The 15,494-nt window shown below is 55.2% G+C and overlaps 1 protein-coding gene across 1 annotated transcript in view; it reads left to right on the plus strand.

The window, feature by feature from the left end:
- Window positions 1-13,678: 13,678 nt before the first annotated feature.
- ADORA1 (adenosine A1 receptor) overlaps window positions 13,679-15,494 on the plus strand; it is a 34,422-nt gene continuing 32,606 nt past the window's right edge. Inside the window, exons 1-2 of the mRNA XM_040462181.1 lie at window positions 13,679-13,890; window positions 14,759-15,156. Of these exons, the coding sequence (XP_040318115.1) occupies window positions 14,816-15,156 (341 nt within the window). The 5' untranslated portion in view covers window positions 13,679-13,890; window positions 14,759-14,815. The remainder of the gene's footprint in view (window positions 13,891-14,758; window positions 15,157-15,494) is intronic.

Genomic DNA, 15,494 nt, shown 5'->3' on the forward strand with positions numbered 1-15,494 from the left:
ACTGTCTTCTGTCTCTGAATGCTCAATGCCATAGCAGACCCTCAAAGATGTTCGCTGCATGAAAGAATAATGTTCTATCATTTCTACATAAGAATTTCTTGAGTTAGTCCCTCTGCCCCCATCCCATTAACTGCCCCAGTTTAGGGTCCTGTTCCTTCCCACCAGAACTCTTAAAATAGCCTCATAAATGATGTTCCTTTTCTCCACTTTGGCTTACTCCCACCCACCCTCCTCATTGTTTCAAGGGTCATCTCTCTAAGGCACAACTTAGAGTGCGGTACTGCTCTGATCAGACGCCTCAGTGCTTCTCTTTGCTCTCGGATAAATTCAAGACCTCATCACACACGTCTGTTCTTCCTGAGCCCTCTGTTTAGCCATGCTACATGGTGGTGTATGTGCGCTGTGTGTATGTGTTTAGGTCCCAGTGCCTTTGCACGTGTGCCTTCTACCTAGGATAGATGCTACCCCCTTTTCTCTACCTGCCAATCTCCTGCCTCTCTTTGAGACCCAGCTCGTGAAGCCTTCTGGGACCCTCTAGCCTCCAGCTTCATAGGATGAGACCTCTGGTTGAGCATTGGTTGATGATCTGTCATTGCTTACGTAGCTATGTCCTCACGTCTCCCTACCCGCTAGACCGAGTCCCTTAAAATCCTGAACGTGGTATCCCTAACTCCTTGGTAGGCTTTAAAAAATTCTGGAGGGCAACAGGAGCGGGGGTGTACATCTTCTGTGTATGGTGCAAAGTGTTTTCAGACCGAAGACCCTGGAGGAGCAGCCTGAGTCAACCCTGGGGCCAACATGACGGCTAAAGATGGTCTAACCCCCAGAACACAAGCTTTTACTCCAACCTCCCTTCCTCAGCTCTTCATCCATGACCTCCTCCCTCCCTCTCTTCTTCTTTTCTTTTACTCATTTTCCTTCCCTGCCTTCTTCTAATTGCTATGTAGCCTCAGTCATATATTACCCAAAACAACATTATGGCAATGGTAATGGAAGTAAGTGATGACACAATAGTGCACTCCCAATTCTGCTGCCACAACAAAGCTGGCTGTGTTCGTTTGTCTAGATTCCCTTCCCGTCTTTCTATGCGCCCATCATGTTGCAGGGTTGTAATCATGAGGCCGTTTTAATTTTGTAGTCTACTTTTTAACTTCATATCAGAGGCATTTTCCGTGCTCCTACATGGTCTTCGTAATTATCATTTCAATGGCTGCATGATATTCCATAGAATAGATGTGCCAAGTTTCACTTAACTGTTTCCTTTCTGCCAGACAGTTCCGGGTTTTCCCTGTTGCAGAGAGGGCTGTAATTCGCAGGTTCTTTTACTTCTCTTTCTTGTTCCTCCCTGTTCACTTGCTCCTCTCTTTGCTCTCTCTTGTGTCTCCTTCTGCCTCCTTGACCACAGCTCTCTTTCCCAGAACAGTAATTTGCCCCCAAGTGGGTATAGAAATCATCTTAGTGGTGTGGTTTATATATACAATTGGAATACCACTTGGCAATGAGAAAGAATGAAATCTTGCCATTTGCAACAACGTGGATGGAACTGGGGGGTATTATGCTAAGTGAAATATGTCAGCCAGGGAAAGACAGATACATGTCTTTACTCATATGTGGAGTCTGAGAAACTTAATGGAGGACCATGGGGGAAGGGAAGGGGAAACAGAGAAGGAGGCAAACCATAAAAGACTCTTAATTACAGAGAACAAACTGAGGGTTGATGGCGGAGGCGGGGGGAGGGGAAAATGGATGATGGACATCGAAGAGGGCGCCTGTTTGGATGAACACTGGGTGTTGTCTGTAAGCGGTGAATCATGGGAATCTACTCCCAAAGCCAAGAGCACACTGTATATACACTGTATGTCAGCTAAATCAACAATAAGTTATATTAAAAAAAAAAAAAAAGAAAAAAGAAATCATCTTAGTGGGACCCAGGATTTTGAAAAGAATTACGACAAATTGGTAGGAAAATGCTCTTAAGGTCACTTTTGCTATTTGTGTATCCTGAAAACAGTGTAAATGATAAACTCTCTTGCCCACAAGGGGTGGGAACATAGGATCAGGCAGGACTATGACAGAAAGCTCAAGCCTGTGACAGGGACACAATGTTTGTCATGGAAGAAAAAGAGAGATAACCTGAATGTCTATCAATAGGGAAATAGCTAAGTATACCATTATGTGTCCATAGTCAGAATATTATGTAGGATTTAAAGAGATTGTTGTGGATCTATATGTACCGACTCAGACAGATAAAATCTTTTTTTTTTTGAAGTGAATTTAGTTGCAGAATAGTTGTAGTTATAATTTATGTAAAAATTAACAGCAAAACCCAAACCCACAGGATAGTACGCTGGATTTTCTGAGGATATGTTATGTAAATATATGGCCAGGCTGATAACAGTGGTCCCCCTTTGTTCAGGAAAAGGGGTCCGGATGTGGGGGACCGGTCAAAGGGAATTTGAGCCTGAACTGCAATGGTTTCATTTTGTTTTTAATCAAGGAAAATGTATTCACATATTGCTTGTATAACAAAAAATTAATTAAACGAATGTTGCCACTGTTGTGTCTTTCTGTTTACGTTGTGCATTGACCAGCCCAGATTCCGGGGCTGGCCATGAAGGAATAAAACGTAATAAGAGAATGTTACTAAATATCAAATGTCCTTTTGGGAAGAGTGGATTTTTTGCAACCCCCCCCCCCCCCCGCACGGGTATGTAGGTTGTTTCAGACAGTACCGGTGGGCCTGGGGTGGGGGGAAAAAAAGGCCTGCTCTTCTAGGAGACAAGGATGCCCCTGATCCAGACCCTTGCCTCTCAGCCAGTCCTCCCCACCCCCATCCTGGCAGGTGGAAGCTGGGGGTTTTGAAGTATAGTCCCTTGCATTGAATCCTGGATGGAGGACAACAGATGGGGCCACACAGCCCTGCTGCTCAGACCGAGGGGAACAGGTGGAGGCTCTGGGGCCAGAGTGTGAATGCTGGCGATTCATGAGTGGTGCAGGCAGGCGGAGTGCCCAGCTCAGCGCCGGTGACAGCTGGGCAGCACGTGGGTGGGAGAGGGAGTCGGGGCATGGGGGGGTGGGCTGCAGTGGGTGGGTTCAGCCACAGAGAGGAGGTTTGAGAGGGCAGAGGATAAAGGAGGGAAAGAGGGAGAATGCCTCCCACCCACCCAACCCCCCGGCCCACCCCCAGGATTAAGGCAGTAGGGAGGTCAGAGGTTCCAGGCTGACCCGAAAGGCTTAGGAAGCAGCAGGGTAAGTGGACATAGAGAGGAGAGTGTTCCTTTTCTGCCCCTTCACCCTCCTCCCCCATCCCCAGCTGTCCTCTACCTAGTCCTAAACCCGAGGCATTTGGGCCAATTCCAGTGGCTGTGCCAGGCCCTTGGCTGGGTCAGGACCCGGGCAGGGGAGGGAAGCAGCTGCCGCCCCTCCCCTTGCAGATAAGGGTAGGAGCACAAGGAGGTGACAGGACGGGACAGTCCGCGCCTTTTTGCCCAGAGCTACCTGCGTGCCGCACCCCCTCACCCCGTTTCTCTTTAGTTAAGTGCAAGAGTAAGTAAGAACTATGAAAACAGTGCTAATTATTAGTAGCGCTTACAGAACCCTCGTGATATACACAGCGCTGATTTTATAATTTATCGCTGAATTCTTCCAACAGCCCTGCCTGAAAGCATAGCTTCCATTTTACAGGTGAGAAAACGGAGTCTTCTTGGTTAAGTAATGTGCTCAAAGCCCGACACTAAGTATCGTTTGACTGCACAGACCAAACCCGGAACCTTCCAGGTGGATGGAATTAACAAAACGCTGGGCTGAGAGCCAGCAGTCCCCCATTTCCCAAAGGAGCAAGAGGTGGCTGGGCCTAAATTAGCCTTTTTCATTGTCAAAATTGAGAGCAGCTAGATGAGGTTAGGGTGGAAAGTAAAGGAAGCTAGAAAACCCTTTTCTCTGGAGATTTGTCCAAATAGGAACAATCCCATCGCTTTGGGCTGGTTTAGGAGACTTGGCCTGGAAAAAAAGGGAACCAAGCACTTTGGTTTGGGCGTCAGGAGACAGACGCCTCTGCGTGCCCTCCGAGTGGGCAGATTTGCTGACATTCCTAGGCCCCCAGCCCTCTTAGTGCTACAGCTTTCCAGATGAAGAAGACGAAGCCTGGGGACGGTGGGGGGTGGGGGGGGCAGGGGGTGCTGTCCGTCTCCCACTGGTCTGGTGCACTCTGTTGGTGGAGCATCTAACCTGACACTTGGCGCAGTGCACCTGCGAGTCGCCCATTCCTTGAGCCCAGATATGGCTCCTCCTCCCAGCCTCACGAACCCAGCCCTGAGTGGGCTGGGGAAGGAGAGGGAGCTCCGGGGAGTGGGGGGCCGGCCCCGGCCAACAATTCACCCCACGCCCAGACTTCCGTCCGGCCAGCAGGGGGAGCCCGAGGCCCAGGCAACGGCCGTGAGCGGGGAGGCTGCCACTGGCTCTGGATGCTACCGCTTCGCCCACCCACTCACCTCCCTGCGCCTCAGTTTCCTGGCCTGCGAAATGGGAAAATAATTACACTAAGTTCCCCAGTGATGCTGTGAGAATTAAATGCGTTCTAAACAATAAGGCGTTGCTAGACTTCCTTCTTGTTGTTCTCTTGTACGATGTGATTCTGAACATTCAGTATTCAATAAATACTTCCTGAGCTCTATTAAGCACTAGAACCCTATTTTCGGCCCTGGATGAAGCCTGTCCAATTTGTGGGTCACGGAAAGCGGTTAAAATAGAAAAGCCTGGCAACTGGATGGTTCGTCTGTGCCTCCCACGCACCTGACCAGCCAGATAGAGTGGGTGGCTCTTTCGGTACAGGTCAACACTTCAGCAAACTCCTGTTTGTTCCTCTGGCCTGGAACTTGGGCCTTTGGGCTGGGCCTGCAGAGGCGGCAGGGAGCCCAGGCCACAGCCCCCCTGGCCACCCTGACTTCAGGAAAATGCACTTAGTGCAAAGACCTTTCACGCCCAGGGCTCTCTGGTGACAGGGCCTTTGGGTTCAGGGCAGAGGGGTGAAGCGGATGTGAATGGAATAATCCCCAATTGGCATTTAGAGTTCTGCTTAAGATCAGCATAAGACTGGAGCTGAGAGAAGGGGCTGAAGCCAGAATCCGTGGCCAAGCCTGAGATTGTCTGTTCTTTTCCCAAGAATGTGGACCGGTTTGGATTCCGCAGTGCGATGGAGTCAGTGCCTAGTCTCCTGGCTCCTGTCCCTGCTGGGTGGGGCGTCCGTCAGACAATCGCTGTGGAAGCCTGTGTGTGGTGGGGTCTGCGACAGACTCCCAGGGGTCCCAGCGGAGGAGAGGGGCCTTCCCACCCGTGAGTTTTTCGCCCCGCTCCTTCTTTCCCAGAAGCCTCGGCTTCCGTTTAAGCCCTCACCCCAGGGCACCTAATGAGGAGTTCAGTGTGACGAGGTGACTATTCACATTGACTGTGTTGCTTTTCAAATTCCAGATGTTTCGTTCCCTCGGGTGGATGGCCGACTCTCTGAGGGGGGCTCATTGTGACGTGTTCCAAAGAACCCTGGACTGAGAATCGGAGGCCTGAGCTCATGTTTCAGTTCTAGGCTTTGGTGGCCCCAGGCCTCCCTCTGAGCCTCTGCGTTTTGACCCGTTAAAGGGGGTCATAATAGCTTCTGCACCGGGCAGGCTGCCAACACCTGGGGTAGGCGTGACGAAGGTCCAGACACGTGGTTCTACCCTTTCTTCTGTCTGCGTCTACCCGAAACAAGTGAAAACGTGTGTTCACGCAAAAACTCATACACGAATTTCACAGCGGGATTATTTACAATAGTCTCAAAGTAGAAACGACCCCTATGTCCATCAACTGATGAATGGATAAACAAAATGTGGTGTAGACACGCGATGGAATATTATTCGGTCCTCAAAAGGAACGAAGCGCTGACACCTGCACAGTATAGATGGACTTTGACAACATTATGCTAAGGGAAAGAAGCCAGTCACAAAGGACCACGTAGGATCCGGTTTCACTTACACGAGGGGGCCAGAACAGCAAGATCCACAGACACAGCAAGTATATTAGTAACTGCCTGGGTCTGTGTAGGAGTGGGTAGGGGTAGGGAAGTGACTGCTAATGGGTGCAAGGTTTTTTTGGAGGGCGATGAGAATGTTCTAAGATTAAATTATGGTGACGGTTGCACAATTCCGTAATTATACTGAAAAAAAAAATCACTGAGTTGTACACTTCAAACGGGTGAACTTTATGGTATGTAAATTCCATATCAACAGAGCTGTTAAGAAATTTTAACTGGGTGTCCTGAATTTAATTTAGAAACTCTACTTCGGCCCTTTCTTGCCTCTTTCCCCCAATCTTCATGGCCTTGTTGTCCCTCTCAGAACATACAGAAGGTGGTGGGCATATTTCTCTTTCCTGCGGGGGCAAGGGCACTGTTTGACGCGGGGGAAGGAATAGGGAAGCATTAGGGAGGCCAGATGCCATCCTGCCCAACCTCTGACAGCAGCCACATGAACTCCCCTGCCTTGATTTCCCTTCCTGCCCGCTGTGGGGAGGGACAGTAGGGGATCCCTGCCCCTGCATCCCTGGGGGTGGTGTCTGGGGAGTCCAGGAAGACCGGACTGGGGAGGATGCATGGGCCAGGATGGGGTGGCCTGTGCAGGGAGCTCCAATGAGTCTGTTACGTGGCAGGGCCGACTTGGGGTCTTCTAAGCGCTGGTGGGGTGGCAGGTAGATTGCCCAGAGATACTTCTTTGGCTGCAGTCAAGGCCAGAGAAGCCAAGAAACCCACGGCTGGCGCCCTGTGGACTGGGGTCAGGGATGGAACTGGGCCATGGGCTGCCAGACGAGGAGCTGCTGGTGCCTGGAGAAGGCTGATTCTTTAATTGGTGTGCTACACGGCAGGGCAAACCGCGGGCCATGTGTCTGGTGGGGGCGGGAGGGGGAGTGCAGGAGAGACAGGCTGGGGCAGAAGGCCTGTGGGTCTCCCCCCAAGACTCAGTGGGGGTGGGGCGAGAGGGGCTTGGAGCCGGCGGAGAGCTCGTACTTCCAGCTCTGTGTGCACCCAGAGCTCCGTGCCCAGCCAGCTGCCATCGACCCCTTAGGATACTTGACAAGCGGGGTCTGTTCTCAGCTTCTCTTCCCTCTGATTCATCTTCCCTTGCCCCTGCTTCGCTGTCTCAGGCTGTGAGCATGCTCAGATCTCCCCACCTAAAACCAACCTCTTTTTGACCCTACTCTCCTGCAGCTAACAGTCCGTCGTTTCTGTCTCTTCTCTGCCAAGTTCTTTCAAAGCCTTGTCTGCATCCACACCACCCCCCCCCCCCGCTTTCCCTACCTGCTCCAGCATTCACCCCAGAGATGGTGCTCCCAACCCCACTCCTCCCCCTTCTTGCCACCAAATCCTACCACTTCCCCCTCAGACCCTTCGCCACTGCTCTCCAGCCCTGAGCCGCTCAGCTCCCTTCTTCCTGAAATACCTGCTTTTTCCCTCCCCTGCCCGTTCTCCCTCCTGGTGCTGTAGGCACAGCCTACTTCTGTCCAGCTCCTCTCCTGCATCCTCCCTCTGAGTGATCTCAGCTCTCCCGGAGCTTGGGCCGCCACCTCAATTGAGATGACCCAGCTAGAGCTCTGACGGCCCCCTTGGCCATCTCCACAAGCCTGCTGGCCCTTGCTCCTGGGTGTCCCCTTAGGCACATCGCACCCAGCCTGTCATCCTTCCCCTGGTCCCCGAAACCTGCCTCTCCTGCCTCACGTTCCACCTCAACAGCTGCCAACACTCCCCGGGAACCCAGGCTGGAAAGCTGAGTCGTTTCCTCTCCATTCTCCCTGGCTGCTCCGCGTGACTGGCCAAGGAGCCTGGGAGTCCCATGAGACATCTCTCTTGTCCATTTTCTCTGTTCCCCACTGCTTCCTCTTGTGTTTGGATTTTAATCTTCTTTTTTTTTATTTATTTTTTAAAATTTTTTTTTCAACGTTTATTTATTTTTGGGACAGAGAGAGACAGAGCATGAACGGGCGAGGGGCAGAGAGAGAGGGAGACACAGAATCGGAAACAGGCTCCAGGCTCTGAGCCGGCAGCCCAGAGCCCGACGCGGGGCTCGAACTCGCGGACCGTGAGATCGTGACCCGGCTGAAGTCGGACGCTTAACCGACTGCGCCACCCAGGCGCCCCTGGATTTTAATTTTCTTTGGCCGAGGCAGATCTTTCTGTTTTACCTCTCCTTCCTCCCATCCACGCTGCACAGGGTCACAGAATGGTCTTTCCAAAGCATCGTTCAGATCCTTCGGCCTCCTGCTCAAAAATGCTCAGAGGCCTCCCGTCACCAAGAGTAGACCATGATATATGTCTAGTGATTCACCACCTGAAAAGCACTTTCAAACAAATAGAACAGGTAATGTAATGATTCCTCTTTTACGGATAAAAGGTCGGAGGCTCAGAGAGGGTGGTGAGTGGTTGGGGTTCGCCCAGCACTGCAAGGTGGAGCTGTGACCAGGGCCGAGGCCTCCTGGATTTAACTGGGTGCACCGCCCACTCAAGTCTTCTCAGCCTCCCCTGGGAGGCTGCCAGCAGCATGGCCCCCAGCTGTCACCCTGCTGCCCAGCCCGAGGCCGGTGCCCTAGCCAAACCCCTGGTCTTGCCCAGAAACGCCTCCTCCTTGCTACCAGAACTTCTCCACAAACACAGAGCATCCTGTCCCTTCTCCAAGGCCCTTCCGGGCCGGCCCAGTGAGCCCCGGGCCGGCCCAGTGAGCTCTCCGCCTTCTCTCTGGCACCTGGAACATACGCCCTGGAACTCTAGCTAATTCTAAGCAGGCATGACACTGGCCCTGCCTTCCAGGACCCACGTTCTGAGCTCTTGGAGGGCGCCTTACAACAGTTCCCTCTTCCTAGTAGGGCCCTAATAAATACCAGCTGGGCAAGCAAATGAATGAGGCTTCTGGAGAGTCTCTTCTCCAGGGACCTCTTCCAGACCAATGGGTTCAGTGATTCCAATCACCTCCGATCCCCACACACCCCTCCATGAGTAAAACACAGCACATCTGGGTCAGTCTCCGCTCTGCCAGGTGGCTCTCTCTGTGTGGGTTAGCAGCCTACCTCCCACCCCTGTGACTTAGGGAGGCCGTGAAAGCCAAGACTGCTTTCACCAAGCTCTGGGTTTAAAGGGCTAGTGCTTGAGGGGGTTTCCCGAGGACAGGCAGGGCCAGGGCCCAGAGGAGGGCTCACTTCTGGAAGTCTCCTCCTGGCACCAGGCTCTTCCCCATCTCAAGGGTGGGTTTGACCAAGTTTACCACCTCTCTGGGTCTCAGTTTCCTTATCTATACAATAAACAGGTTGAGCTGAAGTTCAGATTTTCAAGCTTTTTAAAGCCACAGAGCTAATAAGAGCTTATAGTCAAAGAAAAGCTCATAACAAGGAACCCACACAGGGGATAAGTCAGAGCAGAGTTGCTCTAGCTGAAGCAGGGGTGGCTCTGTGGGCCTCCCAGACCTGACCCTCCTTCCCAGCCTTGGACATCCTGAGGCTCCCCTGCTGAGTCCTGACGGGTCCTCAGCTCACAGTACCACCCCACCCACCCCCACGGGTAGGCTTCCAGTGTGGAGCCCAATGCGAGGCTTGATCTCAAGACCCTAAGATCAAGACCTGAGCTGAGATCAAGGTTAACCCACTGAACCACCCATGTGCCCCAGGATAAAAGAAGGAAGGAAGGAAGGAAGGAAGGAAGGAAGGAAGGAAGGAAGGAAGGAAGGAAGGAAAGAAGGGAGGGGGGAGGGAAGGAAGGAAGGAAGGAAGGAAAGAAGGAAGGAAGGGAAGTGCTATCCTCCTTCAGGAACAGTTCTGTGCTGTCTGGAGGGGCTTGGACTGGCTAGCCCTGACCTATCCCAGGCCTCCCCTGCCCTCAAGCAAGTGCACACACAGGGGAATACTCAGCCCACGCCGAAGCTCCTTCCCCAACATCTCCCCCACAGGATCCTCTGACCTGGGAGAGGGGAGAAGGAGGCAGAGAGACCTAGATTCCAAATCTGAAGAGGGAGGGAACCGCTAGGAAATCACGGCAGGGGCTTGGAGGTGGGCTCCCGGGACAGGGGAAAGGCCAGGGGCTTTCCAACCACCCAGAAATCCTTCCCTTCCAACCTGCCTGCCCTCGCTCAGCCCTCCTCCCTGCTCTCCTCGGACACATACTGCCCAGAACAATGCTGAGAGACCACACGGGGACCGAAATAACCTCCTGCCTGCTGCAAGGGGCAAGAGGCAAATCTTAAAACCTTGTCCGCTCCCCCAGGCCTCTCTGGCCTCTCTGGGGGCCTAGCTGGCCTTGCTGCCCCCTCCTGGCTGGCAGCTTGAGGGAGGGGTGCTCAGGGATGGCTTCCCTCCTTGGCGAGGCCCCTCCCTGCCCAGTGTGGAGAACTCCAGGAAGGAGGGCATGCAAGGTTGCCCCTCAGGCGTGCTTCCACTTAAGCGCTCCCTCTTCCCCCTACACCCCTGCCCCCAGCACGGAGGCTTCAGGTGTGAGGGGCCTGGAGAAACCCGGGATGGGGTCTTGGAAGGAGAGAAGTAGGAACAAGAGGCAAAGGGGAGAGGGGTTGAGGGCTAGACCCTGAGGTTATTTAGACTCACTGTGACAGAGCCACCTGCCAGATAAAAGTTTTTCACCGTGTACCTGTAAGGGCCCCCAAATCTGGCACCTGTAGGGTGCGGCATGACTGGCTGCACAGAGAGGATTCCAGAATTTTGCACTCCCCGACTCTTTCCCCTGCCGACACTACGGCCTGGTGCTGCCTTCTTGCCTTGCTGAGAAAATTACCTGTGTTAGCCACTCTCCGTAAGTCAGCCCGTTCAGCCCTCACGACTCTGCTGTGAGGTGATGTGTCTACACCCATTTTATGGATGAGGAGGCCAAGACTCAGCTGTTCACGGCAGGGGGAAGCATGGAGGGTCATGCGTCTGCAGAGCATGAGTGGACCCTGGTATGGGGAGGGTCATCTAGTCAGGGGGTCCTGTACGTACCTCAAAAGCCAGAGCGTTTTGGGCTCGCTGTACATTCTGGATACCTTGTTCCACCTGTCCTGTCTACACCTTCCCACACTGTCTTCCTCCTACTATAGACCTGTGAAGCCCCCCTTCTCCCACTACAAACCTCTCCTCCTCTCAGCCCTGGAATCTGCCCTAGACGGGGTAGCCAGGACTCAGAAGGCTTCTAGGTGGACAGGCCCAGCACCCATGGTCTCCATCTTGACCGTCTTTCCCACCTTGGAATGAACTTACCAGCTGTCGGAGCAGGACAGGATGAGAAATGTCAATTGTCCAAGTTGACTGATGGGTAAACTGACGCCAAGAGAGGAGAAGAGGCTTGCCTGGACCACCCACGCAGTGTAAGGCCTGGAAACCAGCTTGCAGCTCTTCTGACTCTTAATCAAGTGCTCTCCTCACTGTAGCCAGTGGCTTTGCTGTCCGGGAACACTGTGTTCACCACTGACACCCCCACTGACGCCCCATTCCTCCCTGCCCAGGAGACGCTGAGGAGATGGTTTTTCCAGAGCAGCTCCCTGGGATGGACCCGGACTGGGTCAGCTCTATTCTCAAATAGGCCCGGCTAATCCCCCAGGAGGCCTGGCCCTGGGAACAGGCAAAGGTTGAGGGAGGAAGGGAGGGAGGGAGGGAAGAAGGGAAAAGAGTTTGGGTTTATTTTACCCAGAACTGAGGAAAAAACAAATGATCTGCAGGTATTATGCAAACGTGTCTACTACATGTCAAGCACCCACAGTGGGAGTTGGGGGTGGCTCAGGTGCCCTCCAGAGCTAAAGATGCCGGAAAGTTAGATAAGGTGACCCAATCACCCACCCCACTCCCTGCCTGGGTCTTCCCGGGTTTTTCTGTCAGCTGCATGAGTGAAAATCAGGGGGCTGAGTGAAAATCAAAAGAAAGCCTTGGTCCCCAAACAACCTGGGCCAAGGCAAGGAAGGGTTCAAGGCAGCGGGTGCACGCACAGGCTGGGGTGTTCGTGGGCATGGGGAGTATGCGGAATGTCAGGCTGCCTGTTGGGAGGGTTGAGGAAGTCTGGGGCGGGTGTGTGGAGGGAAAGGGGGAAAGGGGAGTGGGCACTTCCTAGTTTCTCTAGCTGGGCTCCAGGGCAGGACTGCAACTTTGCTGTCTGAGGCACAGATTCCTTGCTCCCCCCCCCCCCCCCGCCCCACCCCAAAAGCAGAAATGGAAGTGATCTTGCCCCAAGCTGGGTTTCTTCCTGCTCCCCCAAGGAAGGTTCAGCCCCCTCCTCCCTCCCTCAGCTTCAGGTCCCAGCCCACCCCCCACTGTGCCTCTGCGCAGACCTCCCCCCTAGAAGCTGTGTGCTCACCCTCCTCAGGGCAGAACCTTTCTCTGGATATCCTGAGATCCTGCAGGGGGCAGTGCCCTCAGGGGCCAGATTCTCTGATTCTCTTTGCTTGCCGGCCTCTCTTTGCCCTCCCAGGCCCTTTTCCAATATCCGTGAACAAGGATTTTTCTCAGGTCAGGATGTCTGCGAGGCACATGTTCTGGTTAAGGGTCTGCCCCCCAGGTGGTCCTTGGTGGGGACCAGTGAGCCACCTCAACTGCAGCAGGAGGCAGCCAAGGGAGGGATCAGGATGGGGCAAAGTGTGGAGGGCACTGTGTCAGGAGTCAGGAGCCTGGTTTCTTTTTTTTTTTTTTTTTAATTTTTTTTTTTCAATGTTTATTTATTTTTGGGACAGAGAGAGACAGAGCATGAACGGGTGAGGGGCAGAGAGAGAGGGAGACACAGAATGGGAAACAGGCTCCAGGCTCCCAGCCATCAGCCCAGAGCCTGACGCGGGGCTCGAACTCACGGACCGCGAGATCGTGACCTGGCTGAAGTCGGACGCTTAACCGACTGCGCCACCCAGGCGCCCCAGGAGCCTGGTTTCTTACTCTGGTCCTCTTAGGATTTTGCTGGGTGATCTTGTGGAAGTCCCCTCCTTCTTTATCTATCAGGGCATTTAATTTATCTATGAGGGGATTGGACAGGATACCTTATGGCTTAGGTACTTAGGTGCTGTGAAGAGGGAGAAGGAGGAAAGAAAAGGGGCACAGAAGGGGTGACACCGGCCAAGATAATCTTAGGAAAGTAGGTCACTCCTCTGAGCCCCAGTGCCCTCATTTGTGAAATGGACATTGCTAATAGACTAGCAGGCCGTTCTGAAAGAAAGAGGAGGAAGAAATATAATGACTCAGGGTAGAGCCTGCAAAGTGATGTGCTCCGGAAGGATGTTAGTTCCTGAGACTATGCAGGGGCTGGCTTCATGGGAGAGCAGGGTTTCAGGATTGAAGGGTGGGACAGCGTGTAGAGCTTCCAGCTGACTGTTGGGGGAGGTGGGGGTGGGGTGGGGGACATCCCGGAGCCCTGCAGGTGAGAGGTTGTGCGGCATCGGGTGCAGGGGTGCCGCCGGAGGCCAGACCAGGGCTCCGGGCAACCCACATGGAGAAGGGAACCGGTGAACCCATGGAGGCTGCACCTCTGTCCACTCCCGAGACTGGGTTCACACACCAGACCCTGCGAAAATCTCACATTTTCCCAGCTTTTCTCACCCAGAATCACTTCCTTTGTTTAGAGGAGGGGGTGGGGGAGGAGACGGAGGGCGAGGAGGGAGGGGCCCGCGGGTGCCGCCGCCGCCCCCGCCCCCTCCCGGTGTGCGGAGCCCGGTTGTCACTCAGCTCCCGCGCCGGGGGCGACGGAGGCGGCGGCGCCCGAGTCGAGTCCCAGCCAGCTACCGTCCCCCTGGACCTCCCAGGCTGGCCCCGGATCGCCCAGGCATCCCCGGAGCGAGCGGCTGCCGAAGGCGTCGAGCTGGGAGGGCGCAGAGACACGACCGTGCAGGTAGCTAGGAGCTCTGCCAGCTTTGGTGACCTTGGGTAAGTCTGTGCCTCGCTTCGCCGCCGTGGCTTCTCAATGGGGATGCAGGAGAGTGTTGAGAGGGGCGGCTAGATGTCCCTTGGGACTGGGGTGGGCGAGGGTCCGTGGCCCGGGAGGGTCCCTGGAGCGGAACCAGGGCACTGCTGGGAGGCGGGCGCCAGCAGCGGCTTGGGTGGGTGGCGCCGTGCACGTGTGTGCGCCAGCTGGGCAAAGGCGGGGCCCGCGCCCGGGTCTGCGGCTGGGCTCGGTCCCCCAGACCCACGCCTGCCAGCCCAGTCCCAGGTGCGACACCGGGGCGCTACCTCTTTAAAAGCGCCTGGGGCTGAGCCTCCGCCGCACCATGTGATTGCTGGAAAGGCCGGGCTGGGAGAGCTGCGGCGGGAGCCCCAGGACGATGAGCCGCCGCGCGGGTCCCGGAGCCCAGCCCTGCCCGGCGCGGCCCCGCGGCTCGGCGCGCCCCCAGGTGCCGGCAACTTTGGGCACCGCCTCCGGGACCCCCTGGTGGCCAGCGGGCAGGATGGTGAGCTCCCTGCAGCCTGTTCTGTGGGCATGGGTGGGCAGAGCCAGGCAGAGGGACCCCTGTGGGGTGCGTGTGTGTGCGCCCCGGGAGCTGCCTCACACCTGATAAAGGAGCCAGTGGAGGAGTGAGCGCTGCTATTTTAAGTTGTCGAATGGACCCTCTGGGGAAGATAAGGGGAGGGGACAAAGATCAGGCAGAGAAAGGGCCAGGGTATCCCGCCAGCCTGGGCAGGCACTGGGTGTGCCAAGTGGGGCACAGCTCCAAAGGGCAGTGGGAGTTTCAGAGCTGCCTGGGCTCCCCCTGCACCTGCCGGCAGGCCTCCCCACCCCAGGCTTCCGTGACCACAGGTGCCTGCCTCGTGCCCCTTGGTGCCTGCCTGCTGATGTGCCTCGCCTGTGCCTGTCATGCCGCCCTCCATCTCGGCCTTCCAGGCCGCCTACATTGGCATCGAGGTGCTCATCGCCCTGGTCTCTGTGCCCGGGAACGTGCTGGTGATCTGGGCAGTGAAGGTGAACCAGGCGCTGCGGGATGCCACCTTCTGCTTCATCGTATCGCTGGCGGTGGCTGACGTGGCGGTGGGCGCTCTGGTCATCCCACTAGCCATCCTCATCAACATTGGGCCACGGACCTATTTCCACACCTGCCTCATGGTCGCCTGCCCTGTCCTCATCCTCACCCAGAGCTCCATCCTCGCCCTGCTGGCAATTGCCGTGGACCGCTACCTCCGCGTCAAGATCCCGCTCCGGTGAGTCCAGAGCAGCTGAAGGTACCCCCTGCGCCCCATGCTCGGTGGCTCGAGGGCCATCTAGAGAGGATAAAAGGTCGAGCGTAAGGCCCCACAAAAGCCAGATATTCCGCGGGCCGTTGTGCCCCAGCCCTCACTCTGCCTTCCTGTCCTCTGCTCTACTGAGGGAGGCCGAGCTGCAGTGGAAGCCGTGAGAGCCTGGGGTGCTGGAGGAATGTGAACCTGGCAGTGCCCACGACCCCAGAGCTGAAGCTGCGGCTGCTCTCCTGACGTGGCCAGGAATCCCAAGGCTGCCTGTGCAGCCTGGGGTGGGGGGTTTGGAGGGGCAGCCAAGACAG

Source organism: Herpailurus yagouaroundi, unplaced genomic scaffold, assembly GCF_014898765.1.
Source record: "Herpailurus yagouaroundi ecotype Mexico unplaced genomic scaffold, PumYag 308, whole genome shotgun sequence".
Taxonomy (NCBI): Eukaryota; Metazoa; Chordata; class Mammalia; order Carnivora; family Felidae; genus Herpailurus; species Herpailurus yagouaroundi.